Source organism: Podarcis filfolensis (genome assembly GCF_964270895.1).
Source record: "Podarcis filfolensis genome assembly, chromosome: 16".
Classification (NCBI taxonomy): Eukaryota; Metazoa; Chordata; class Lepidosauria; order Squamata; family Lacertidae; genus Podarcis; species Podarcis filfolensis.
The window spans coordinates 288,586-314,143 of NC_139620.1; the positions used below are offsets into that span (position 1 = coordinate 288,586).

The following is a 25,558-nucleotide window of genomic DNA, read 5'->3' on the forward strand; positions in this document are numbered from 1 at the left end:
GGGGGTGTCCCACCACGAGGGGAGGGAACATCCAGACACATATGGAAAAAATTCTCTCTTTCCTTTGTTTGGGTCCAAGAGTTGCTTTTTGCAAAATTGCAAATTCTTTCCTTTCTTCCCTCATTTTCCCACCCTCCCCATGGCTCTGCATCTCATTCGTCTCCCCTGGAAGTTTTTTTTGGGGGGGGAATGTGAGTGGCAGTGGGGCTTAGGAGAGCCATCCGTCCCCTGATTCCAGAGCGGAGCGTTCCTGGCGCTGATCTTCAGATGCAAGGAAGCCTTGCCCTGATGGAGAGAGAGAGCAAAGAGGTCTTTCCGCAGGGCACATGGCTGAGAGCAGGAAAGGCATTTCATCTGGTCCCAAGCTGGTCCAGATCAGCTATTTTCCACCACTCCGGAAACAGCTGCTTTGGGCTGGGGGGGGACCTGGGTCTGGGCAGATGGGCACTTTGCTTCTGGATTCTCCTGCACACCTTCCCACTTCCAGCCCAGAGAGTCAGGAATGCAGGACCTAAGAATTGGGACCAGACAGCCCACAGTTGGAGGCAGCAGTGCTCCAAAATAGCACTTGCAGGAGGGGAGATGGCTCTTGTGTGCTCAAATCCTGCTTGCTGTTCTCACGGGGCTGCTGGGTGCTTGGCCACTGTGAGAACAGGATGCCAGACTAAATGGGCCCCCTTTGGGGCTCTTCTGACGTCCTGGTGGAACCTCCAGGTCCAGAAGCAGTCTATCTGGATTCCTAGGTTCTGTGGGGTATTTGGCCACTGTGGGAAGAGGAGGCTGGACTAGATGGGCCATTGGCCTCACCAGGAAGGCTCCTCTTTTGTCATCTGGTCCAACCCCTTACAGTGGGGCTTAGTCATCGGCTGTTCTTTGAGGAAGCTTGGGCACATCTGGTCTAGCCCACATCTGGGCATGTGAGTGACTCCGCAGATGGAGCAAACCCGCCTCCTGCCCTCTCGCTCACAGCGGAGGCCATGTCTGAGAAGGGCAGAGGCCACGTCTTCTGGGCTCTTGAATCCTCAGCCCCACAGGCAACCAGGTCTGGTGTGATTTCTCACTCTCTCGCAGCCAAGAGCCGGAGTGAGCAGAGGGAGCACCGCCAAAGGCTCCATCCACGCCTGGCTGCATGTGGAGGATGCCCCAGCAGGGAGCTCTTTGTCTGAGTCCACGGGATAGCTGCAGTGCTGACAGCTGGCTTGCAGGCATCGCAGGATGTCCGGTGGAAAATGGGTTCAAAGGAAAGTCAGCCATCGAAGTGCAGAGGCAAGAGGAGGCGCCTGCTCCCAAGCCAGAGACTTGGTCAATCTGGTTCAGTATTGTCCACACTGACCGGCAGGGGATATTGCTTGCCATGCCAGGAGATGCCAGGACTTGAACCTGGAACCTTCTGCATGCCCAGCAGGTGCTCTAGGACTCAGCTGCAGCCCTTGCCCTAATGAGACAAAACCACAGTGGATCAGAAAAAAATATAATTACTCCAAGCCACAAGGGCTTTGTCCTCCCTCCCTATATTGTCAGTTGTTGGGAATTGCAAGTGGGGAGGTTTGCTGCTCTTGCGCTCAGATCCTGTGGGGCATCTGCTTGCTCCCTGTGAGGACAGGATCCTTTGGCCTGATCCAGCAGATCTCCCACTGGCTTGATGTTCTTATGGAGCCTCCAGGTCCAGAGGCAGTCTATCTAGAGTCCTCCTGGCATGAGAATAGGGGGCTGGATTAGAAGGTCCCTTTTGGCCTGACTGAGCCGTTCGGCTCTCTTGATGTGCTTTGGGGACGCGGAGGGCACCGAGTTGACGCCGGATGGTTCACGTTGCCCCCCGTTTGCAACGCTTTGTTCCTTGCCTGGACCGAAATGGCTCAGAGACAGCAGGAGACTCCAGACCAGGGAACCTTCCAATGTCTGCGCAAACAAACCCGATATCTTTGCAGGCAGAACTAAATTAATTAACGTCGCAGAGCCACGGCTCCTGCACCCTTGGAGCGGGGGGGGGTCTTGCTGGCCGGCAAACATCTGCCCTAATCAGATCAAGAGCCGTCCTGGGAAAGGTGGAGGGGACCCCGAAGGGAAGGGGAGGGCAGCGCAGGGAGGATGCCGGACGCCTCCCGGCCCCTCGGAGGTGGGTGAGCTTTCACATCTTCATGCGATTATTAAAATAGCTCCAGGCCCTTTTCTCAGGGTCTGCCTGACAAGGCGGCAACAGCAACAGATTATTTCAATTAGCCGGAGCTGCGCTTCGGAAAAGGAAGGAGGAGACGCGAGGGGCGGGGAGGGGGGGCTCTCTGTGCCCCAGAGTCAACGCCAGGTCCCCTTTCTGAGGGGCGGCGGTGGCTGGGCGCCCGTGTGAACCGGCTCACACAACGCGCTGCAAATTAAATCCCAGGGAAAAAAACTTCACAGTCCTCATCTCTCCAGACAGACTTTTTAGCGTGGAATCCTAGAACGGTAGAGTTGAAAGGCGCCACCAAGGACCATCTAGTCTGACCCCCTGCGATGCAGGGCTAACAGCTAAATCGCCCCTGACAGGGGTCCACCCAACCTCTGCTTAAAACCCTCCCGGGAGGGAGAGGCCACGCCTTTCCGAGGGAGTCCGTTCCTCAGTCGAGCAGCTCTGCCTGTCAGAATGCTCTTCCTAGTGTTCAGTCGGAATCTCCTTCCTTGTCGTCTGAATCCATGAATTTGGGCACTCCCCCCCCCCCCCCGGAGCAGAAAACAAGCTCGCTCCGTCTTCCCTGTCTCACAGGTGGCCTTCACAGAAGTTTATAAAATCACGCGTGTCATGAGGACAGCGGGCGGATAATTTTTGTCCTCCCTCTCTCTTAATGCTAGAACTTGGGACCATCCAGGGAAGGAGGAGGCTGGAAGATTCAGGGTAGATTTTAAAAAAGCCCTTATTCACGTGGCACAGAGTTAAACTGTGGAACTCACTGCCACAGGCATCAGGAGTGGCCACAGACTTGGCTTAAAAAGAGGATGGGGCTAATTCCTGGAGGAGGAGAGGGCTGTCACTGACCAGCAGCCACGACTGCTATATTCTCTCCCTCCATGGCTCCTGCCTATTACTTGCTGGAAACTACAGGAAGGGAGCGGGCTCTCGTCCTCGGATCCTGCTGGCTGGTTTTCCATTGGGACATCTGGTCAGCTACTGTGAGAAGAGGACACTAGGCTAGATGTGGCCCCCTTGGCCTGACCCAGCTGCAGCCAGGCTCTTCTTATGTGCTGATGGAGCCTCCAGCTCCAGAGGCAGCCTATCTCGATTCCTAGGCCCTTTGGGGCATTTGGCCACTGTGAGGATGCTGAACCAGGTGGGCCCCTTGGGCAGCCGACCCAGCAGCTGCAGAGAGGAGCAGAGCCAGGGGGGTAAAGCCCTGGAAGGAAGAGGACTCCTCAAGTTGCCCAAGGCAGCCCTGCCTGGGGTCTGCCAGAGCCAAGCTCTGTGATGCGCCCCTTGGACTTGGCTTAGACTTGCCAGGAAGAACAGATTCTATTTTATTTTTTAAATGAAAACTCCACGGTTCAGTCCGGACAGCTGGCAGCATAACGTATCTCCACATCTGGGGCAGAATCATAAGTCTGAAGAATTGAAAGGGACCCGAGGGCCATCCAGACCAACCCTCTGCAATGCAGGAATCACAACCCAAGAATTCCCTGTGCTTGGCCCAGTCTGCCTGGAGGCAGAGGAGCGCATGAGGCTGTCCTAAGCAGAGTCAGGCCACCAGTCCACAGAGCTCGGGAATGCGGACACGGACAGGCAGCGACTCCCCAGCGTCTCCGACGGGGAGTCTCTGCCAGCGGTACCTGAAGATGCCAGCATCCGAACCTGGGACCTGCTACATATAAAACATACACTCTGCCCCTGAAGTAAGACTGCAGTCCTCGTGGTTCTGGCTGCGGGGGCAGGACCTTCAACATTCAGGCAAGTGTCCCAGCCAAGAGGGGGCCAGGAAGCGAGGGGTGTGCCTGCACAGCCCCATGGCCTGTCCCTCGGCTGCCGCATCACGTTTTCCTGGATGGCCACCAAGTGGCAGCTGGTCTGCTCCGAGCTCTTTGCTCCAGGAAGGGAAATGAGGCGCAGATGGGCAGAGAACACAGCAGGCGGGCTAGAAGGGGGCCTGTCTAGGGCAGGAGCAGAGCAGTGGGGCAGGGGAATGGCCTCCCCACTCCTCCAGGCTGGGCTGCGTCCAGCACAGTCAGCAAAGCAGAGCCATGTGAGAAGCTGCCTTATTCCCACACAGAGCTCAGTGCTGCTCACACCAACCGGCAGCGGCTCCCCAGGGCCTCTCCCAACCCTGCCCGGAGATGCTGCCAGCGGGGACTGAGTCAGGGCCTTCTGGGCTGAGCTATAGGCTTCCCCAAAAGCTAGAGCAGGGTTCTTGTTCTAAAAAAAGAAAAGAAAAGAAAAAGATGAGGTTTAAACAGGGATGGAGAGAGCTGCCTTCTTCTGAGTCAGGGGACTGCTGTCAATGTTGCTGCCGGTCAGTGCAGGCAGTACTGAGCTAGGTGGACCAATCGTCTGGCTCAGTGTAAGGCCACTTCCTGTATTCCCGGAGGGCGGTGCTTAAGCATGAAAACACTTAAGAAGAGCCGCTCTGCTGGATCTGGCCAAAGGGGGCCCCGCATCTTCTCACAGGGGGCAAATGCCCCAAAGATCCTAGGAATCCATATAGACTGCTTCTAGACCTGGAGGTTCCATAAGGACTTGAGGAAAGTCTGGCTGGACCCACCTGGCTCAGCCTCCTGTTCTCACAATGGCACACCCGATGATCCCAAGGGAAAACCCGAGAGCAGGATTCGAACCCAAGAGCCGTCTGCTAGCTTCTAGACTAGCTACTAGCCCTTGAAAGCCCTTCTCCTCCTCCTCCTCTCTTAAAGGGATTCCTGGGGAAGGGAGTTCCACAGTTTAAACTGTTCCCTTCCAAGCATGACGGTCATTTTTTAAAAAATGGGAGGACTGGGAGTCTGGACACACGCTTGGTCCCCCACGGAAGCCCCTCCCTGCCCAGCCGCAGGGAGCCAGGGCTGACCCCTCCCGGCTCTGGGTGATTCTGGAGAAGAAGAAAGGCAAGGGTCATGGGGGGCAGCCTCCCCCCCCATCCCTGAGCCTCATTAGAAAGGGGCTCCTGGTTCCAATTTCCAGAGGCATTTAGAAAAAAACACAGATTTAACGACTGGCCATTTATATAACCAGAACGACAAAGCCCGAGGTTTAATTGCCTCCAAATCTGGGCCAGACACAAAAGCTGACCCCCTCCCCTCCCCTTTGTCCCTTCAGATTTAATGGCTTCCTAAATCTCAGGAAAGGGGTCCTCCCCCCCCCCCGCCGCCTCCTCCTCGCAAGACATCCCTCCTCTTTGTACTTCCAGGGAAGGCGCGATGCTCTCGCCAGGCAGAAAGGTCTTAAGTTACACAAAGGACGGAGCCTCGTCCCGCCCCCGAGCAGCCCGGCTTCAGACCCCCAGAGCAGAGGGCACCTGCTTCACGTTAGGCGAACAGGAAGACAACCCGCCCCTGGTAAAAAAAGAATAAAAAATGCTCTCACTTGGCTGGATGGAGCGTGGCTGAGCACCCACCCGCCCCAGGTGCCTAGAGCAGGTTTAAAGCATGCACCAAAAAGAACCCGGGAACTGTAGCTTAAGGTGCTGCAAACTATAGCACCAGGAACGGGGTGTGTTCACAGGATCACAGTTGGGAAGCCTAGGCCACGATTTATTGGCCCATAGAAGATGGTCTTGGTGGCTTTAAAGAAACTCTGTGCATCATGAGTGTCGGCGAAGTGCTGGGTCTCTTGAGCTTTTTTTATCCACAGTGTTTATCAAAGGTAATCTTACTCAGCTACGAGTGATCGCCAAAGTAGTTATAAGGTTACCAGATTTTTTTCAATGACTCCAGGAACACTTTAATTAATCAATCAATCAATTAATTACTACACATTCAGGGATGTTGATGCTGCAGCGATGGCGGTGGCAGAGGGGCGGCCACCACCTTGACCTCAACCGCCATGTTTCCTCTTCCTCCGCGTCTTCTCTCTCCTTTCTCCATGAGGCTGGGCAGCCCCTGAGTTGCTGGTTCTTCAGTGGTGGTGAAGCATCAGGCATGGACGGCGGAGAAGGAGGGCCCAGGCTCAGGCCCTGCAATGCCTCCCTTCCCCTCAGAGCAGCCCCAACCCCATTCCTACTTGCATGCAAGCAGGAGGGCAAGGGGATCCCTCGGCTGGGAAGCGAGGCTTCACACTGCTTTTTGGAGCAGCCCCATCCCAACTTCTACTTGCGTGCAAGCAGGAGGGGGCAGGGATCTCTCAGGCAGCGCGATGCCTCCCTTCCCATCGAAGCAGCTCCAATCCCATCCCTACTTGCGTGCAAGCAGGAGGGGATGGGGACCCCTCAGCTGGGAAGGGAGGCTTGCCGTTGCCTAACTGAGAGATCCCTGCCCCCTCCTGCTTGCACGCAAGCTCTGATAGTTGCTGGGGTCAGGGAAGGTGGAGGCAGCCCGGAAGCTGCATCTTTGAGCCCCTGCACCACCAACACATGGGGACTTCCCAGCAGCTCCTGAAGCCAGCCAGAGCCACCTGCTCCAGGCTGCTCAGACTGCCACCGCTGCGTTTCCCGGGGACATTAGATGAAATCCGGGGACATTCCGGGGACAGAATTTGCCCGGGGACTTATTCGCAAATCCAGGGACTGTCCCCAGGTAACGGGGACGTCTGGTAACCCCCAGTTGGGAGGAACCCTGGGGGTCATCTAGTCCAACCCGCAGGGATCACAGCTAAATCACCCTTGTTACGTCCCCCACCGCCCCGAGCTCTGCTTTCAATGTCTGGCGTGTATGCAGGCCAGGAAGATAGTGCTGTGTTGTGGCTCAATCACACAGCTGGCTGGGTGCGGCTGCCGGGGCCGGTTGCTGCCTCTCTCAGGGTCTCCTACCTCACAGGGTTGTTGTAAGGCCCCCTGAGCTCCTCGGAGGAACAGGTGGTCTGTAACTGGAATAAACCAATCCGTGTTTGCTCCATGTTCACACATGCAGCACACATCCTGGGCACTGGTGGCGGGCCAGATGCAAAGTGGGCAGGGCCATGGATGCAAAGTTCACCTGTGTAGCATTGCCCGGTTTCTATGCACAACCGCTGCCTTCCCTCGAAGCAGGCAAGAGGCTCAAGGACACCTTTCCAGCCAGGCAGAGATATTATGGGATGCGCAGGGAGAGTCCTGAGGTTTCCAGGACAGCCTAATCCAGGCAAACATTGAGATGTGAAAAATGCCGCCTGCCTCCGTTGTTCTTGGCTTCCCTGCCTATTGTCTCAGCCCCCGCAGGGAGGGAGGGAGGGTGGGGCGAGAGCCCCCCCCTGGCCCTGCAAATAAATAAGGGGAAAGTGGGGAAGGCTCCAAAAATGGGGGGTTGGTGGGTTGGAGGCTGCGGGAGGGAGAGGAAGAGCTGAGCTGTGAGGTTTGCAGCTGGTATTCATTTACGCCATCAGTCTCTTTCCACTTATCTCTGTAAACAGGGGGGGAGGAGAGGGGGGGCATAATTACAGGGCCTCCTTTGCACCGTCTGGCCGGCAGAGTCAAGGCACGGTGCTCTGTGTGGTCCTTGCAGAAGGGGGCAAGTTCCCACAGGCAGCCAGGCAGGCAGGCCTGAGCACCTCAGGTGCAGGGGAGCAGGAGAACATCCTGGGAGCTTGCCAAAGGGGACCCATCCAGTCTGCCCCAATGGGAAACCGGCAAGCAGGACACCTCTCCCCTCCTGTGGCTCAGGAATCAGATAGACTGCCTCTGGACCTGGAGGTTCTATGAGAACATAAAAAGGCGGCCAGAGGGGTGACATCTAGCCCAGCCTCTTGTTCCCACAGTGCCATCCAGGTGCCCCCAAGGGAAATCCACCACCCCCAAGATGCAGGGGTGATCCTGCGTCTCCCTGGGTTTCCAAGCCCATCCAAAGTGCTGCCTGTGGGCAGTAGCTTCCTTCACTCAGCACCCAGCCCTGCCAGCTCCCCAGGGTCTCCCTCTCTTTCTCGTCTGGCTGATAAGCCGCCTGCTGCCGGTTCTGACCTGCTGCTGACCCAGCCCAGGAAGGAACGGGCATGGAGCAAAGTCTGCCTGGCTCTCGGCTGCCCTCAAGACAATTCCCGGGGGCGGAAATGGGTGTTCAAGAGAGGCCCCGCTGGCCACCTTCCACATGGCGTGGGCAGGGAAATGGGCTTGACCGCTCAGTGGAGCCTCCAGCCCCAGGGGCAGCCTATCAGATGCTGGGGGAACAAGCACAAATGAGGACGTGTGTTATTTACTTCTTCAATGTGTATCCTGCCCTTCATTCAAAGATTGCAGAATGGTTCACAACACAGAAATGCAAAACGGGAACACAAAATAACTAATAAAGCAAAATCAATAACCCCCCAACCCCCATTTTAAAGGCCACAGGATGTTAACCAACCCAAGGCTTGCAGACTTTGTGGAGCTATTGGACGATAGGAAATGCTTCTGAATAGCAGGTGCTGGAAGCTGCAGGTGGGGGGAGAGTGGCTCTTGGGTTCGAATCTGGCTGGGGGGCTTCCCAACAGAGGGATCTAGGTGGCCGACGTAAGAACAGGATGCAGGACTAGAAGGGCCCCTCTGGCCTGATCCAGTGAGCTCTCCTGTTCTGGTGGAACCTTCAGGTCCAGAGGCAGTCTATCTGGGGCATCTGGTCACTGTGAAAAGAGGAGGGTGCCCTGGATGGGCCATGCATGCCATGCTCTGGATTCGCAGCCATGGCAAAAAGCAGGATTGGGCCCAGGGGGTGCAGGCGGGAGAGAGCGAGAGCGAGAGCGAGATTTGTGCCTGGCCATGGCATGCCCATACATCATTTTTATGCTCTGGAGTATTTCTTCAGTTGTTTTAATGACTTCCCGTTTCAGTAACGAGGGAGGAAGTCGTTACTCTCGTTTCTTCTTTGCCTTTAACCGCCCCCAACGAACACACAAAAGAGGGCGAGACGGATCCCTTTGGCAAAGGGGCCTGGGAGGCTCACGGGGAGCGAGGGCGAAAGGCGGCCTCTGCAGCTGCCAGGCCAGCACTGTCTGCACTGACTGGCAGCAAGGGCTCTCCAGAGATTCAGGCAGGGAGCATTCCCAGCCCCACCGGGAGATGCTGGGGCCTTCTGCATGCCAAGCAGGCCCTTGAGCCACCTAAGCAAGTAGGATTCTAGTCCTCAATGTTATGAAGGAACGTTTGAAATTGAAACGCAAGAAGCTTCCCTGGGCATTTAAACCCACCAGACAGAGATTTCTGGGCAACTTGCAGACTGCTCTGTGCTCGGCACACAGACTTAGTGCAGGACTTGCTGACAGATGCAGAAATATTAAGCATCGTGACATAGCGCTCTTCTTAAACCCCTAACAGCTCAAATTAATGGCTTCAGCGAAGATGGCATTTTGCCCTGATGGGAAGGCAGGATTGTGGGTTGACTTGGGAGACGGCAGGAGAAAACCTTTTGAATCACACCAGAAAGCTTAACAAGAGTCTACAGAACTGCAACCAACTATTAAAACAGCCTTTCCCCTGCTGCCAGGAGGGCTTGATCACTTATCCTGGAATTGTAGGGTCATCTAGTCCAGGCATCCCCAAACCCGCCCCTCCAGGTGTTTTGGGACTACAATTCCCATCATCCCTGACCACTAGTTCTGTTAGCTAGGGATGATGGGAGTTGTAGTCCCAAAAACATCTGGAGGGCAGAGTTTGGGGATGCCTGATCTAGTCCAACCTTCTGCAATGAAGGATACACAGCAAAAGTACCAACTCCAGATGTTGTGTGTTTCCCTTCCTCTAAAGGCTTGTGATCTTTTCTTTGTGACTGTTTGATCCAGACTCTGCGCCAGGATGCTGCCTCATACCGAGTCGGATCATTGGTCCACCCAGCTCTGCATTGCTTGCACTGACCGGCAGCAGCCCTCCTGGGCTCTCTCTCCCAGCCCTACCTGCAGGGGCTGCTGGCGGGGGCTGCACCTGGGCCCTTCGGCTTGCAAAGCAGGGGCCTCTCCCACAGGGCTGCAAGGGCCCTTCGCCAGGCAGTGGCTCTACAGCAGAGCCGGCCCACACAGCCCCCTCTGGGCCAGGCTGACCTGCAGCTCCCAGCACAGCTCATGCTCCAAGTTGGTGGCCCTCCCTGCCTCCTGTGGCAGGGAGTTCCACAGGTTAACTCTATGCTGCAGGAAGAAGTCCTTCCTTTTATTTGTCCTAATCCTTCGAACACCAGTTCTTGTGTTATGGAAGGCAGGGTGGGATATCATTTCTTTATCCATGCAGTGCACCATTTTGCAAACTTCCATCCTGCCTCTCCTCCCTCTCCTTTCCTCCAAACACTGCACAAGGGGGGGGTCTCTCCATCCCCTTCCTCGCCCCCCCCAGCAGTCCCTGCTCCGCGTATTTATTAGGTACCAGGGTTCAGCCGTGTCATCCCATTATTGCTTTGGAACAAATGAGGTGCTGATGAAGAAGCCCTGAGTCAGCAAAGCGCCTTGCCAGGAAATTCTTAAAACATGTCTCTTTTTTCAAAAACCCGAGTGCTCCCACCCGCCCTGCCTCAACCATCCCAGGGTGTCAGAGAGAGGGAGAATTGGGGGCCTTAAGCCCATGGCCAGAGGCTGCAGCCTGCAGACGGTGCTTTCTATGCAAAGGGACAGCCTTGCTGCTGTCAGGACAAAAAGCCCACAGCCCAGAGAGGAAGGAGAACAAGAAAATAAGGAGGCCCCCAGTCACAGGGAGCTGCGGCCTGGGGGACTCCCCTCCCCAAACCTCTGTCCTTCCTTGGGTGAGGGTCCGGCTCCACTGGAGGGGGGCCTTGCTGCAATAAATCGAGGGAGAAGCTACTGCTGGCCACTAGCCATGAGGCCTACACTCTGCGCCCTCAGCTGGAGGCAGCAATGATGCTTCTGTATCCCCCTTGCTGGAAACTGCAGGAGGGGAGCGTGTTGCTCTTGTGCTCTGATCCTGCTCCAGAGTTTCCCTCGGGGGCACCTGGTTGGCTCCTGGGAAGCTGGGCTACATGGGCCCCTGGCCTGATCCAGCAGGCTCTTCTGAGGAGGCTCCAAGATTCTCCACGTCACATACCTTTGAAGGTGACCCGAAAACTACAACTAATCCAGAATGCGGCAGCTAGACTGGTGACTGGGAGCAGCCGCCAAGACCACATAACACCGGTCTTGAAAGACCTACACTGGCTCCCAGGACGTTTCTGAGCACAATTCAAAGTGCTGGTGTTGACCTTTAAAGCCCTAAATGGCCTCAGTCCAGTGTACCTGAAGGAGCGTCTCCACCCCCATCGTTCTGCCCGGACACCGAGCTCCAGCGCCAAGGGCCTTCTGGCGGATCCCTCGCTGTGAGAAATGAAGTTACAGGGAACCAGGCAGAGGGCCTTCTCGGTGGTGGCGCCCGCCCTGTGGAACGCCCTCCCAGCAGATGTCAAAGAGAACAACTACTGCCAGACTTCTGAAGGCAGCCTTGTTTAGGGAAGCTTTTAATGTTTGATGTATTACGGTATTTAAATATTTTGTTGGAAGCCGCCCAGAGTGGCTGGGGAAGCCCAGCCAGATGGGCGGGGTACAAATAATAAATTATCATCATCATCCCGTCCCTGGAGCAGCGTGGGAAACGGCACATCGGAGGTGTGAGGCCTGCAGCCCAGTCTCTCCCAAATTCATGTGACGTGTCGCAAGGTTTGGGTGCCAGAATTGTGGCGAGGCCCCCAGGAGGACCTGGCCTCTCGCCCCCAAACATCCTGGGGGGCCACTGGAATCCTGGAAGGCCAACCCCTGGTCGCCACCCCAAGCGGAGGAGCTTAAGGACAAGGCCCCACCACGGGATCCTGCATGAGAAACCAGGGCCGTCCTGGACATCCAGACTGGCAGGTGCCCCGTGGAGAGCCAGGTCCCCTGGGTCTGCTTGGCTATACGTTGCCCACGCCGGCTCTCCAGGGGTTCAGAAAAGGCGACATGGCTGCCATTACCTGGAAACGCCAGCGGGGACTGACCCTACGACCTCCCTTTACGCAAAGCAGATGCTCTGCCACTGAAAATAAAGCAGGGTGCTAGTCCTCATGGCTCTGAATAAAAGGCAGGAGTGGGGAGCTGCTCACCGCAGCTCAAACCATCTCGCTTGGTACTGCCCACACTCCTTGGCAGTGGCTCTCTGGTGCTTCAGATAGCAGGACTCTTCCCCGCTCTGGATTGAACCTGAGACCTTCTACAGGCCAAGCAGGTGCTCTACCACTGAGCTTTGGTCTTTCCTCCAGTGAACAAAGACAACAGGCTTCCCTGTGCAGTCAAGCCAGATAGATAGATAGATAGACAGGCCAACAGACAGACAGACAGACACAGTTTAACTGCCGTGGACCCATTTCTTCATCCCTGTGTTTGGGGGCATTGCTCGACCCTCCTCTCTCGAAGTTTGCCCCAGGCTCCTTCAGGCTCCTTCAGAATCGGGGCCCGTCTTGGTGAGCCTGGGAGCGAGAGGGTGGGGGTTGCGGCTGGTCTCTGGGCCAGAGTAGCCCTGTCAGAACTGACAGGTTATTTATGTATAAAGGGAGGCAGTGGAAAAAAATACAACCGGGCCCAATTCCTCCGACGGCCATTCCTTAATTATCGAAACGCAGAGAGCCGAGCAAAAGCAAACAGAGGGGAGAGCTTCGTGTTATGACAAAGTTATAAATAGCTAAATGGTATAAACACTCCACAGCGGGGCAAGCACAGCAAAAGACACCCCCGGATTTAAAAGGATGAGGAAACTGAAATTTTGGGACCAAAGTGGATTAGGAAGAATTCATGGAGAGGGCCATTGAAGGCGACTTGCCTGCACCGTGGGAGGCGGCAATCTTTCTGAATAAGTTTCTGAAAACCACAGGAGGGGAGAGTTGCCTTTGCGCTTAAGTCCCACGGGCATCTGGTTGGCCACTGTGAGGAGAGGATGCTGGGCTGATGGGCCATTCGGCCAACCCAACAGGCAGGCTTTTCTCTTGTTCTTAGAGAACCTCCAGGTCCAGAGGCAGTCTGTCTCCACTCCTAGGTTCTTGGGGGCATCTGGCCCCTGTGAGGACAGGATGCTGGCCACTGGCCTGATCCAGCAGCCAGGTTCTGCTGATGTTCTTAGAAACTGGCTCCTCCCCCTCTCCTTCTCTGATTTGCATTAAGACAGGCGAGAAGTATTTTTAAAGGAAGAAAGAGAGAGGAGGTGGGGAGGCCACACAAAGAGCAAATCCGAACGAGCCCCGAGCGACAGATTCATCACAAGAGGCCCACTGGCTGGGCTCTCACCCTCAATCCTAAGACAGAGGCCATATTTCACCTTTAAAAGCTTTCGTCTCTCCCAGCCCTGGTGGGCCACAGCACATTCCTCCCCTTCCCCAACTGAATGGAGAAGTGGGCTTTGTTTTGAAGTCAGCCCCAGCTCCAGGCTCACTTGGAAGCTGTGCATGCATCGCTTTCACACACTCACCTTCTCGCCCATGGAGGCCACAAGCAACCAGCACTGCCTTTGATGCAGAGGATCCCCACTTGGCCTGCAGAACGATGCAACTAAGGCTGGTCCTGCAGCTTCCCCTGGTGGCAAAGAAGGCACTAGGTCTGCACCAACCGCCCAAGCCACAACGCACACCCCTCAGGGTGCAAGAGCCACAGCCACTGCTGGCTGAGCAGGGCGACAGCCCCTCCGCCAAAAACCAAGCAGGGTTCTAGTCCTTGTGGTTCTGGATAAAAGGGGGGAGTGGAAATGCAGGGAGGTGGGTGGCCAGAGGCCTTGCAAAGAACCTTTCCCTTTTGCCTCTGACTCCAGGGAAGCTGATCCCTCTGGGTGAGCAGGTTCAATCTCTCCAGGGAGATTTTCACTCCTCTGGCCAGAAGGATTGGAGGCCCAGCCCTGGAGGGACTCGCAGGCAAAAGCAACTTGGCTCTTTTCATGGCTGCCATCTGCATCACTAGCTGTCCTGGAGCACCTTGGGACTCGATGGTTCAAGATGCAGGTCTCTTGCATGAGATACGTAAGGGGCTGCTTGGGGTTGGGTGTCCAGGGAGAGGGTCCCGCAGAGACTGCCACCCACCCACCACCTCCTCAGGGCCCCAGGAAGCTCCCAAGATCTGAGGAAGTGGAAAACCAACGAGCCAAAATTCAATAAAACAATGATGATGCTTTGTGTGGCAATCCTTCAGGTGGTATGATGCCGTGTAAGGACGACATGGAGAATGCAGGGAGAAAGGTTTTCCTCCCTCTCTCATCACACTGAACCTTGTGAAGATTCAGGACAGGGAAAAGAAAGGACTTCTTTCCACAAACTGTGGAACTCCCTGCCACAGGAGGCAGTGATGGCCCCGAACTTTAGAAGAGGGTTGGACAAATTCACGGAGGAGGAGGGGGCTATTGAAGGCTACTCACCTTGGTGGGTTATGTCCTGCCTCCAATGTCAGAGGCAGTTGCTGGAAAAGGCAGGGAGAGCGCTGCTCTCGCACTCGGGTCCATCGTGTGGACTTCCCATAATGGGCAGGTCCCCTTTGGCCTGATCCAGCTGCAGAGCTCTTTTCATGATCTTCGGATACAGCAGCTCTTCGGATCAGGCCCCTTCCCCCCGCCATGCCTACGCAAGCACACAGGTCTCAAGACAGCCAGTAAGTGAAATATTTTACTTTTTTAGAAAAAGACAAAACAATCCCAAGCACAGACAGAAGACACGCCCGTTCATAATTACCAGCATTAACACAAATGGAATAAGTAAGTTTTTTTTGCAGAGTGTGTGTGGGCTTCTATGTAGGAAATCTATTTCCTGCGCGGGTGGTTTTTAAAAATTATTCTTCCATTTTTGTCTTTGTTTTAAAAAGATGCTCGCTTTAAAACTTCTGGAGAGGAATCTTTCTGAGACGGCTGCAAAGGATCCGCATCAAAGATTTCCGTGGGGAAAACACAATACGTTTGGCAACCGTTTTTAAAACGTTCAATAAAGTTTGTTTAAAATAAATTAGGAGTTCCCTGGAGGCCCACTTGGCAGATTGCGAACGCCCCTTTGTGGCGAGTCCCCGAGAGCCCAGGAGGAAGGGCACAGAAACCCAAAGCCCGGCCGGGAGGGACAGAGGCTGCGCCAAAGGCAAGAGAGGATGACCTTCGGAAAGTTGTTCTTTTTTTATCAGTGGGGGGAAGCAAACGGGGAGAGATGGGAAAACAAACGTTAAGACCTTTTCGGTATCTCATTAACAGCAATGTGCTTCGGGGCTCCTTCTTCTTCCCAGAAAGACACACACACAAACACAGGTTGCGTCACAACAGCAAGGTGACCTTCTTGCTTCATGGTCACTTGGTGGGAAACAGCACCAGAGAGAAGACAGAGAGTGACAGAATGAGACACTCACTGGCCAAGACACAGCGATGGAGCCACTTTGGGGACGCAGGGGGGCAAGGGGGGGTCACAGTGTTCCAGGGAATTTTCAGCATCAGAATGAGAAAGTGTGCCCAGTGTTCACCATTGTGGTTTCTTCAAGGATGGGAACTTTGTGCTCCAGGAATGCTCCATTCATTCCGATTGTGCAGCTGGAGGTATTAAGAGGAAGGGGGAAAGAGGAGCCTCTGCAAATCAAAAGGGGAAGGAGGCCTGCCCTTTGCAGAGAGCCCTGCGCCCTAGACCAGCCCTTGGCCAACCCGGTGTCCGTCAGAGCCTGGGAGGCTACAGCTCTGGGGCCAGAACAAGCCTCTGATGCTGCGGCTGGTGGGAGCTGCAACCCAGGGGGGCCCAGACAGAGCAGGCAAAGCTCATCTGCGCAGGATCCTGCCCATCCTGACCTTGAGGATGTCCCAGCCAGGACCCCAACGCCTGCTGAGCTGAGAAGGGGATGCTTTGCGGGGGGCGCTATGGGCCAACACCCATGGGGCCTCCACTCTCTCTGGGGGGCATTCGCAGGCTCTGGGCTCTGGGTGCCATAAGGCGCAGGGTGTGTGCGCGTGTGCAACGCCCCCTTCCCCTCAAGGGGAACAGAGATACAGTGGTACCTCGGATTAAGAACTTAATTCATTCTGGAGGTCCGTTCTTAACCTGAAACTGTTCTTAACCTGAGGTCCCACTTTAGCTAATGGGGTCTCCCGCTGCCGCTGCACGATTTCTGTTCTCATCCTGAAGCAAAGTTCTTAACCCAAGGTACTATTTCTGGGTTAGCGGAATCTGTAACCTGGAGTGTCTGTAACCCGAGGTACAACTGTATTCCTTCCCCCAGCCCCACATCTCCACCAGGAAGAGACCAGAAGGCAGAAGGCACCTGCTCCTCCTGCGTAAATGTTCTGGGGGTTTTCGTCTTCTAAGTTTAGGGGTCCAAAGTGGGGAGGGGCAGGGGGATGTTCCTGGGATTGCAAACTGTTTTGTGTTTTTCATTGGTGCAACCCACCCGGGGACCTGCTGGTGGAGAGCAGGAAAGAGATTTAAGGAGAATAATGAGAGATTATTAAGGATGTGGAGAAAGTGGGAAGAGGAAGGGAGAGACAGACACCCCCCGCCAACAAGAACCCAAGGGGGTCACCGTCCACACAGGGGGGCTTCCTTGACCCCCGAGGGAGGAGGTGGGGCCAAGGAGGAGGCGGCAGAGGGGAGCTCAAGATCACCAAGTGCATGGGGGGGGGCTCCCATCACCTGGCAAGGGAGAGGGGAGACCCACAGAAGTCAAGCTAGGGAACTGAGTGCCCCCCGCCCTTTTAAGAGGGTGGGGGCAGGAAGCCAGTCTCCCTGCGCCACCGCAGAGGCGGGGAGGGGGGTCACCAAAGATCCACCGGCCGAGGCAACAGGATGGGCACCTTGGCCTGGTTGGCGCTCAACTCCAACAGCACACGAACCCCACAGCCACCGGGGCCTGGGGAGCGGATAGCACCATGTTGAAAGCCTCCCTGCCGGGGAGGGTGAGGAGGCCCCCCTCCCTCTGAGGTTCAAGCCGAGAGGGAAGGAGGCTCAGCACCGTTACAGAGAGGAAGGGGAGGAACACGCCAAGGCTGCCGTCAGATGGAAGCGATGTAATGGACACACTGGCCTCCTTCCCCTACCCTGCCCCCAGTCAGTTCCTTCACTCTGCCGGCCCTCCTCTCCCTCTGCCCCATGGACCCGTCAACATCCTCCTCCAAACAGCTCGGGGGGCAGGGAGGGGAGTGTCGGCTTCCCCCAGCGACTCCGGGTTCCAAGGCTTGGCGGTGACTGGAGTTGGGGATCAGTCCTGAGGAGAGGTGGCCAGTTGCCTCTCCCACTCGTCCTCCACCACCTTGTACAGTTCCATGGTGGCCCGGGCGTCTTCCACTGAGGAGTGGCCTTTGTTCCCCACCTGGGGGGGGGGTAAGGAAAGAAGGAAGGAAGGAGGAAGATGAGGGCAGGGGTCACGTCTCTCTGACCCCTCACAAAGCAAGAGGACACCCCCTCCCCCCACAAAGCCATCTTCAAATACCTCAAGGGCCGCCCCATGGAAGACAGAGGGCAGGACCCAAACCGAGGGATTCAAGTTACAGAAAAAGAGTTTCTGTGGGTAAGAGGCTCCTCAGAAGGGGGTGGGCTCTCCTTCCTTGGCGGTCTCAAAGCAGGGACTGGGTGGCCCCCTGGTCAGGGATGCTTGCATGACAGGGGGTGGGGCTAGATGACCCCTGTGGGTCCCTTCCAACTCTACAATTCTATGATACTAGGAAAAGGTGCCCAGATAAAGAGAGAGGTGCACAGCAGCTTGGCTCTGGAGTCACTCAAGGGAACTTCTGCTCTTTGGGGACAAGATAAAATGGTCCCTTTTATACTGCAGAATAGAGACGCGGGTGGTGCTGTGGGTTAAACTACTGAGCCTCTTGGGCTTGCCGATCAGAAGGTCGGGGTTTGAATCCCCGTGACAGGGTGAGCTCCCATTGTTCGGTCCCTGCTCCTGCCAACCTAGCAGTTCAAAAGCACGTCAAAGTGCAAGTAGATAAATAGGTACCACTCCGGCGGGAAGGTAAACGGCGTTTCTGTGCGCTGCTCTGGTTCGCCAGAAGTGGCTTGGTCATGCTGGCCACATGACCCGGAAGCTGTACGTCGGCTCCCTCGGCCAATAAAGCGAGATGAGCGCCGCAACCCCAGAGTCGTCCGTGACTGGACCTAACGGTCAGGGGTCCCTTTACCTTTATACTGCAGCTCACTATAAATTTATAGAATTGCATTGTTTCAAAGGATTTGCTCTGGTTGCCTGCTTTATTTATACGCTACTGTGTTTTGAGCTTACAGCAACTGCAGTATTTGCTGTTCTTTTCTGCTGCTACTGTGAGCTGCTCAGAGTTCAATATTAAATCAAATGCCGGATCTCCTCCAAGGCCAGGGGACTCTGCTCCTCAGTGGCCCTCCAGATGCTGCCAGACTCCGTCTCCCACCAGCCCTGGTACCACCACGGCCCAATGGGCAGGGGTGATGGGAACTGTAGTGTGGCAGCCGCCTGGAGGGAGCCACAGGGGCTACTCCTGCTCCTGCTGTGTCGGGGCGGGGCGGGTCTAAAAACTGCACGGACAGATGGCACAAACAGATTTGGAAAAGCTCCTCCTGGTCATTGTCCGCAACCTTTTTCTCTCCAGGCTCAAGGAAAGAATGGTGTGAGCTTTTTGATGCATATGAACTGACCTGGACCCTGCAATTGTCATCTGAGGCCCTTCTTTGAGAGCCTCCTCAATGTCTGGAGGGTGGCAACACAACAGCAGGGCCTTTTCTGTGGTATCTCCCAGTTCATGGTATGCTCTCCCCAGGAAGGCTCACTTGGCACCTTCATTATATACAGTACGGTATCTTTAAGTGCCTGGTGAAAGCTTTCCTTTTTAACCAGGCCTTTTTCCTCTGTCTGGCCTTTTAGGGTGGGTGGGGTGTTTTAAAATCTGTTTTTTTGTAATGGATCTATGTGGGTTTTTGCGTGTTTACTTGGTTGCATGCTGCTTTGAATTTCCTTTAAAACAATGAACAGGGTGGTGACACAATGACTACTGCAATCAACACAAGATAATATCACCAAGGCAACTATCTGTAAACAAACTCTAAACGTCCATCCATAAAAATGGCAAAAGTAGTTTCCCGCCACAACAGGTTGTATCTTGAGCAACTGCAAACACAGTAACAAAGTCACGGAGCTCTGTAGTAAATAATGTACCGTAGAAGAGAAGAGAGTAGGGAAACAACTTAGAGCAGGGTGTATCTTTCCCTATCTGCATGTTTCCATCAGGAAAGAGGATGATGACCTTCAGTTTGTTAAACTTCCTCCAACAAGTGAACCACTTTCAAGTCAACTCTTTATTTACCGCATTTGCTATTATTTATGATAAAACCTATTTGGGAAAGAAACTACTTTTGCCATTTTTATGGACGGTTATGGTTTGTTTACTGATAGTTGCCTTGGTGATATTATCTTGTGTCAACTGAATTGCCTTCGGCAAGAAAAATCAAGCAATGCATTTAATAAATAATAACAACAACTACAGCCAGCCAAGAGGAGGGACTCTTGAAAAGGAAGTCTGCCAAGACACTGTCATTGGGCCTTTCTCCAAAGAGCTGGCTGCCAGCCGGTGTAGGCAACACTGAGCCATATGGGGGGGGGGGGAGAGCAGGCGGACAAGGCAGGGGGTGGTACCTGGATGTCCCTGTGGAGGAGCTGCTTGGTGAGGCGCTTCAGGGAGGCCTGCTCGTTCTCCGGGAAGCCGGCCTTGCGGTTGAGCAGAGGGTTCTTCGAGGTGTCCCTGGTCAGCGACTTGGGATGGAAATACTTGAGGGCTTTGAAGTCGTTGTGGATGGCGTGGCCCACAACTATCTTCCCAGAGAGGACCTTGAGGATCTGAAAGGCAGGGAGGGGGAGGGATGTCATCAGTCAGCGCTCAATAGCTCAAGACTCAACCTGTAGCCCAGGCTTCCTCAAACTCGGCCCTCCAGATGTTTTGAGACTACAATTCCCATCATCCCTGACCACTGGTCCTGCTAGCTGGGGTCATGGGAGTTGTAGGTCAAAAACTTCTGGAGGGAAGAGTTTGAGGAAGCCTGCTGTAGCCAGTCAAGCACAGCAGGATGCAGACCCACAAAGACATCGTAGCTGCAGTCTGACCCACTTCACCCATAGAGGTAAAGGGACCCCTGACCATTAGGTCCAGTCGTAACCAACTCTGGGGTTGCGGCACTCATCTCACTTTATTGGCCGAAGGAGCTGGTGGCCAGCATGACTTAAGCCGCTTCTGGCGAACCAGAGCAGCGCACGGAAACGCCGTTTACCTTCCCGCCGGAATGGTACCTATTTATTTACTTGCACTTTGACGTGCTTTCTAACTGCTAGGTTGGCAGGAGCAGGGACCGAGCAACGGGAGCTCACCCTGTCGCGGGGATTCAAACCGCCAACCTTCTGATCGGCAAGTCCTAGGCTCAGTGGTTTAACCCACAGCGCCACCCGCGTCCCTTACTTCACCCATAAGAGGATATAAAAGAAGAGCCCTGCAACAGGATGAGGCCAAAGGGCTCCTTCCTTAGTCCAGCATCCTGTTGTCACTGTGGCCAAATACCCCATAGAACCTAGGAATCCAGATAGACTGCCTCTGGACCTTGAGGTTCCATAAGGAGAGAGTAAGAGCTGCTAGGCCAAATGCCTCAACCAGATGCCAGAATAAAAATACAGACTGCCTTGGTTTTAATGAAAACATGGAAAACCTTGTGTGGGGCAGGGGGGTCCCTAAAGGCTCCCCCTGAGAGGCTGCCAGATCTCCCCCCTCACTCACCTCCTTCTGGGCCACCTTGAAGGGGACGGCGTTCTTCATGTGGTGCCTCTGAATGCCACTCCAGCGCGTCCGGTAGTTGGTGATGGGGCTGAGGGGCCGCACGTACTTGTCGTACATCACGTCGCCGTGGTAGCTGACCACGCTGCAGCGCGCCAAGTCACTGACGCGCCCGCCGGGGCCCGTGCCCACCATCTCACAGTCAATGGCCACCACCTTGCTGGGCTTGGGCGGCAGCAGCACCGGGGACAGCCCGCTCTCAAACTCGCTCAGCAGGGCCACCCTCCGGATCTCGCCCGCGGCCCCATTGGCCTGCGCCCCATTGTGCCTCGCAGAGGAACCACCCCCCGCAGTGCTCCCTGCTTTGCTTGAGGCTGTGGCACCCCCAGAAGCATTGCCTCCCTGGGACCCAGAGTCCTTGGCCCCGCGGGCGGCCTTCTCCTTGGGGAATGTCTTGGTCCTGCGGGCCGAGCTGTCCTCCTGCAGGGGCTTTCTGTCCTGCCCGGCGGACGCCCCCTTCCTGTCCACTTTCGGCCTCTTCCTGTCCCGCTCGCAGTCTGCCCCGCCGTGCTTCTGAGAGGCATCGCGCCGTGGCAGTGGGGCTTGCCCGGGGAGCTGCTTCTGCTTCAGGAAGCCTTTCCGCTCCAGGAACTGCCGGCGCTTGATAAACCGCTGGTGCTTCTGGTTCCCCTCAGAGGCCTTCTTGGGCCGCGCAGGGAGGGACGTGTCCAGGTTGAGAAGGAGATCCGACATGGTGCCCTCCTCCATGGACGAACCGGGACCACGAGGAGGAGAGGCCGGCAAGCGGGCACTGCTCTAGAGAGGCCGCGAGGGGCGCGATGCTGGACATGTCCACATGCTAACAAGGCTGGGGAGAGAGATGGGGAGGGACAGGGTGAATTTCCAGCATTTGGGGGGAGGATTCACAAAGTTCTAAGCCACGCTGACTTATATTCAGGATGTTTGCTCCGGAGGTTACTGGAAACCAAACTGCAGAGCTACTCAGGAGTCCTAGTTAACTCAGTCCAGAGCCACGAGGACCGAAATCTTGCCATAAAAAGTTGAATTCTTTTAATATTTAATTGTTTTTTAATGACCCCCCCCCAATGTTTTTAGCTGTTCTCATTTTATCTGCTCGGTGGGCAGAGCCCCTGCTTCAGATGCAGAATACCTGAGGTCCAATCCTAGGCGTCATCTCCAGGTAGGGCTGGGAAAAAGGACTCCTGTCTGAAACCCTGGAGAGCCCCTGCTGCCCGTCAGCGCAGAAAAATAAGCAGCTGCTCTGGCTTGATACAAGGCAGCCTCCCTGGTTCCTGTTCCTGTGAAGGTGGCCTCCATCGCCCACCCAGGAAGTGTAATGCCACCCTGTGCCAGCCTCCCCCTGCCTGGCGCCCACTGCGAAGGCTCCTCCTCCTGCAACATCCAGGCAGCAACTGGAGACGAAACGTATTCCCCAATCCACTGGGCAAGTCTCTCCTGCTCACACTCTTGGGGTGCTACGAAGGGAGAAGGGGTGCGCCCCGCTGCTGGAGATGGTACTTGATGACCTTTGGGGGTCCCTTCCGGGTTCCAGGCAGGTGGCCGGTGTCCCAGGGCAGAGACCCTCCCCTCCCAGCCTCCCCGGGGGGAGCAAAGAGACGCCCTCCTCCCCGCCCCCTTCCCCCCCCACCTACCCGGCTCAGCCCCACTGCGCCCCCGGGATTGGCCTGGCGGGCCTGGAGAGGCGGGTTTGTGACATGGGCTGAGCTCACCAACCCCGCCCTCGGGGCCACGTGCGCCAAGGAGGCGCGCCCGGAGGGGGCTTCGGGGGCCTGGAGGGTGGGAAGGGGCCCCCAAAGGCCATCCAGCGCAACCCGCCGCCCCGCTTCCCACCCTTCCTCCGCCAAGGCCGGCGGGTCCTTCGGGGCGGGGAGAAGCGGGACTCCCGTCCCCGGGGGAAATGCCCCGCCGGCCCGGCGCCCGCCCCCTCCCGGCCCGCCGGCCCTTCCGCCTCGGCCCCGTCCGGCCCGCCTGGCCCGCCTGACCTGCCGCCGGGGCTCCGCCGCCGCTCACCCGGAACCGGAAAGGCCCGCCAGGGGGCGGGGCCGTCCCACTTCCGGTCCCGCGCCGCGCTCCTTTCTTTCCTCGTCTCTCCGCCTCCTCCTCTCGCGAGACTTCCCGTCTCTCTCGGGGCGCTTCTCCCTGAGGGGCGAGAAGGAAGGCGGACGGCCGAAGGGGGCCAAGGCGCTGGCGAAGCAAAGAGCGCATGCGCCCCCTCACGGGCCTGGCCAGTCGCTCGGATGCTGAATCCCCATTGGTTGGCTGCTCGCCCCGCCCAACCCCGCGGGCGACGGACTGGAGTTGCTATGACGACGCGCCCACAAACCAGCCTCCTGCGCGTCGGGTCGTACCATTTGACCGCGAGGGGGAGGCAGGCTGGCGCTGCACGGGGCGGGGTCGCCAGCTGTGGATTTTTGACTACAGTTCCCATCATGCCTGGCCGCTGGTCCTGCTAGCGAGGGATGATGGGAGTTGTAGTCCAACAGCGGCTGGAGGGCCAAGTTTGGGAAAGGCGGTCCAGGAATTTCCGCTTCTTGCTGCCAGATGTTGGTCTTCAAGGTTTCAAAAACATCGTTGTAAAAGACAAAGGACAGTCGCTATTCATGGAGGCGCATCGTTAAACTGGGGAACTCCCTGCCACGAGAGTCTGGATAGCTTTAAAAGAGGACAGATTCGTGGAGGGCGAGGGCGCTGTGGATGGTGTTACGGGGGCGGGAATTAAATGCCATTATAAATGCACGGGGATATGTGTGGTCACACCACCAAGAAGGCTGATCGCCGAAGAATGGATGCTTTTGAATTCTGGTGCTGGAGGAGACTCTGGAGAGTCCCATGGACTGCAAGAAGATCAGACGCATCCATTCTGAAGGAAATCAGCCCTGAGTGCTCACTGGAAGGACAGATCCTGAAGCTGAGGCTCCAAGACTTTGGCCACCTCATGAGAAGAGAAGACTCCCTGGAAAAGACCCTGATGTTGGGAAAGATGGAGGGCGCAAGGAGAAGGGGACGACAGAGGACGAGATGGTGGGACAGTGTTCTCAAAGCTACCAGCATGAGTTTGACCAAACTGCGGGAGGCAGTGGAAGACAGGAGGGCCTGGCGTGCTCTGGTCCAGGGGGTCACAAAGAGGCGGACACGACTAAACGACCACACACACGTGTCCACAAACACCAAATCTCTTTCATTGTAACGACAGGTAATGCAATAGGATTCCTTCTGCACATGGCCTTTGCAACACAGCTCAGTTACATACTAACAAGTATCTACAATATTTTAATCACTTTTAATCTAAGACAAATTTCTCAAAGTCTCAGATTCAGTAGATGAGAAGGTACATATTAATTTCAGAAAAATAAGGCATCTCTCCATCATCATCATCATCAAGCATTTCTCCTTCGCCAGAGTGGCTGGGAAAACCCAGTCAGAGGTACAAATAAAAGCAGCAGCAGCATCTGACTTATTGGATGTATTGAAGCAGAGCTTGAATGTCTGCCAGGGATTCTTCAGTTGTGATTCCTGGCTTGCAGCTGGCAGGGCTCCCTTCCCACTCTACAATTCTATTATTCCCAAATTGGGAAGGGTCCCTTTTTGGGGATCCATGTTCTCTATTACGTACTGGATATGATTTGTTGCACAATGTGCCATTTAGCCACGAGGTGGCAGCCTGTGCCCATCGATACTGCATTTACAACCTGCTGACGACTGGTGCAAAGTGAAAACACTTGAGAGCGCAAGACCCCTGTTACTTGACCTGGTCAAAGACCCCCCACCCCAGTTCAGCATCTTCTTCTCACAGAGGCCAAGCAAAGCCCCCTCTGTTGGAGGAGATGTCTCACCCAAGCCCAGATTTTAAAAATGTAGGGAGATGAGAAGAGCGACCTTGAAGTTTGCTGCCTGCTGGGAGAGCAAACGGAGCAGGAGCCCCCTCGTCTTCCTCAATAGGGTGACGCAGATCGTTTTCCTTTCTAAATTATAGTCCCCATGAAAAGTCACCAGTGTTTGAGTGCAAATTGCTCCTAATAGGCACATGTACAATTTTGCCTAATAGACACATTTTTTGCAAAGCAATTCCCCCGAAGGCAATATATTCTTTTGTATGTTATTTTCACTAATGTGGATGAATTTTAAATCCACAATTTGCCCTAATCTGTTTATTAATATAGACATTGCTTGCCTGGAGAACTATGCTTCAAAATTTGGGGAAGTGCAAATTCTTTCAAATTACAGGAAAGGAGATTCCATCTAAACATTAATAATAATAGTAATAATTTTATTATTTATACCCCATCCATCTGGGAATTTTCTGATGCTAAAAGCTGTTTGACAGTGGAACAGACTACATCAGAAGGTGGTGGACATTTTAAGGCATAAGTCAGACGGCCATCTGCCAGGCATTCTGAGCTGTGGTTCCTGCATTGCAGAGGGTTGGACTAGATGACCCTTGGCGTCCCTTCTGACTCTATGATTCAGTGCATTTTCAGTTCCCATATTGTTTGGGAAAGTGCAGATTAGGCAGGTTCATCTTCCAGTGCAAAAGGGATCGATTTTCTTCCTCCGCTCTTGCATTTTATAGATGAACTGCAATCAATCCTTTCTGTTCCACACGCTCTGAGCAAGGCCGACCTGTTGCCGCTCCCTCGATGGGCAAAGAGCCAGAAAGGTCAGGACTTCATCTGTGTGAACCGGGCAAGATCTAAGCTCTGCTGTGATGAATTCTTCCAGCCACCCCCCGGGGGCCTGCGCAGCGGCCGTCAGTCTTCCTGGCACTTGGCATTTTTGCCGTTTCAGAGACTTTTTGAGGGCCC

At 55.3% G+C, this 25,558-nt stretch overlaps 1 protein-coding gene across 4 annotated transcripts; it reads right to left on the minus strand.

Annotated features, from left to right (window-relative positions):
• Positions 1-14,618: 14,618 nt before the first annotated feature.
• Positions 14,619-22,956, minus strand: ISG20L2 (interferon stimulated exonuclease gene 20 like 2). Of its 4 annotated transcripts, none has more exons than XM_083591448.1 (4): positions 22,739-22,956; positions 20,718-21,582; positions 19,592-19,792; positions 14,619-17,293 (listed from the first exon to the last, which is right to left on the minus strand). In XM_083591448.1, exons 2-4 carry the CDS (start codon positions 21,480-21,482, stop codon positions 17,183-17,185), a joined length of 1,077 nt encoding a protein of 358 aa, XP_083447574.1. In that variant the 5' UTR covers positions 21,483-21,582; positions 22,739-22,956; the 3' UTR covers positions 14,619-17,182. The 4 variants fall into 4 exon arrangements, with proteins under 4 accessions (XP_083447574.1, XP_083447572.1, XP_083447573.1 ...); XM_083591446.1 differs by lacking the exon at positions 22,739-22,956 and adding an exon at positions 22,388-22,455; XM_083591447.1 differs by lacking the exon at positions 22,739-22,956 and adding an exon at positions 22,262-22,284.
• Between the last annotated feature and the right edge of the window lie 2,602 nt (positions 22,957-25,558).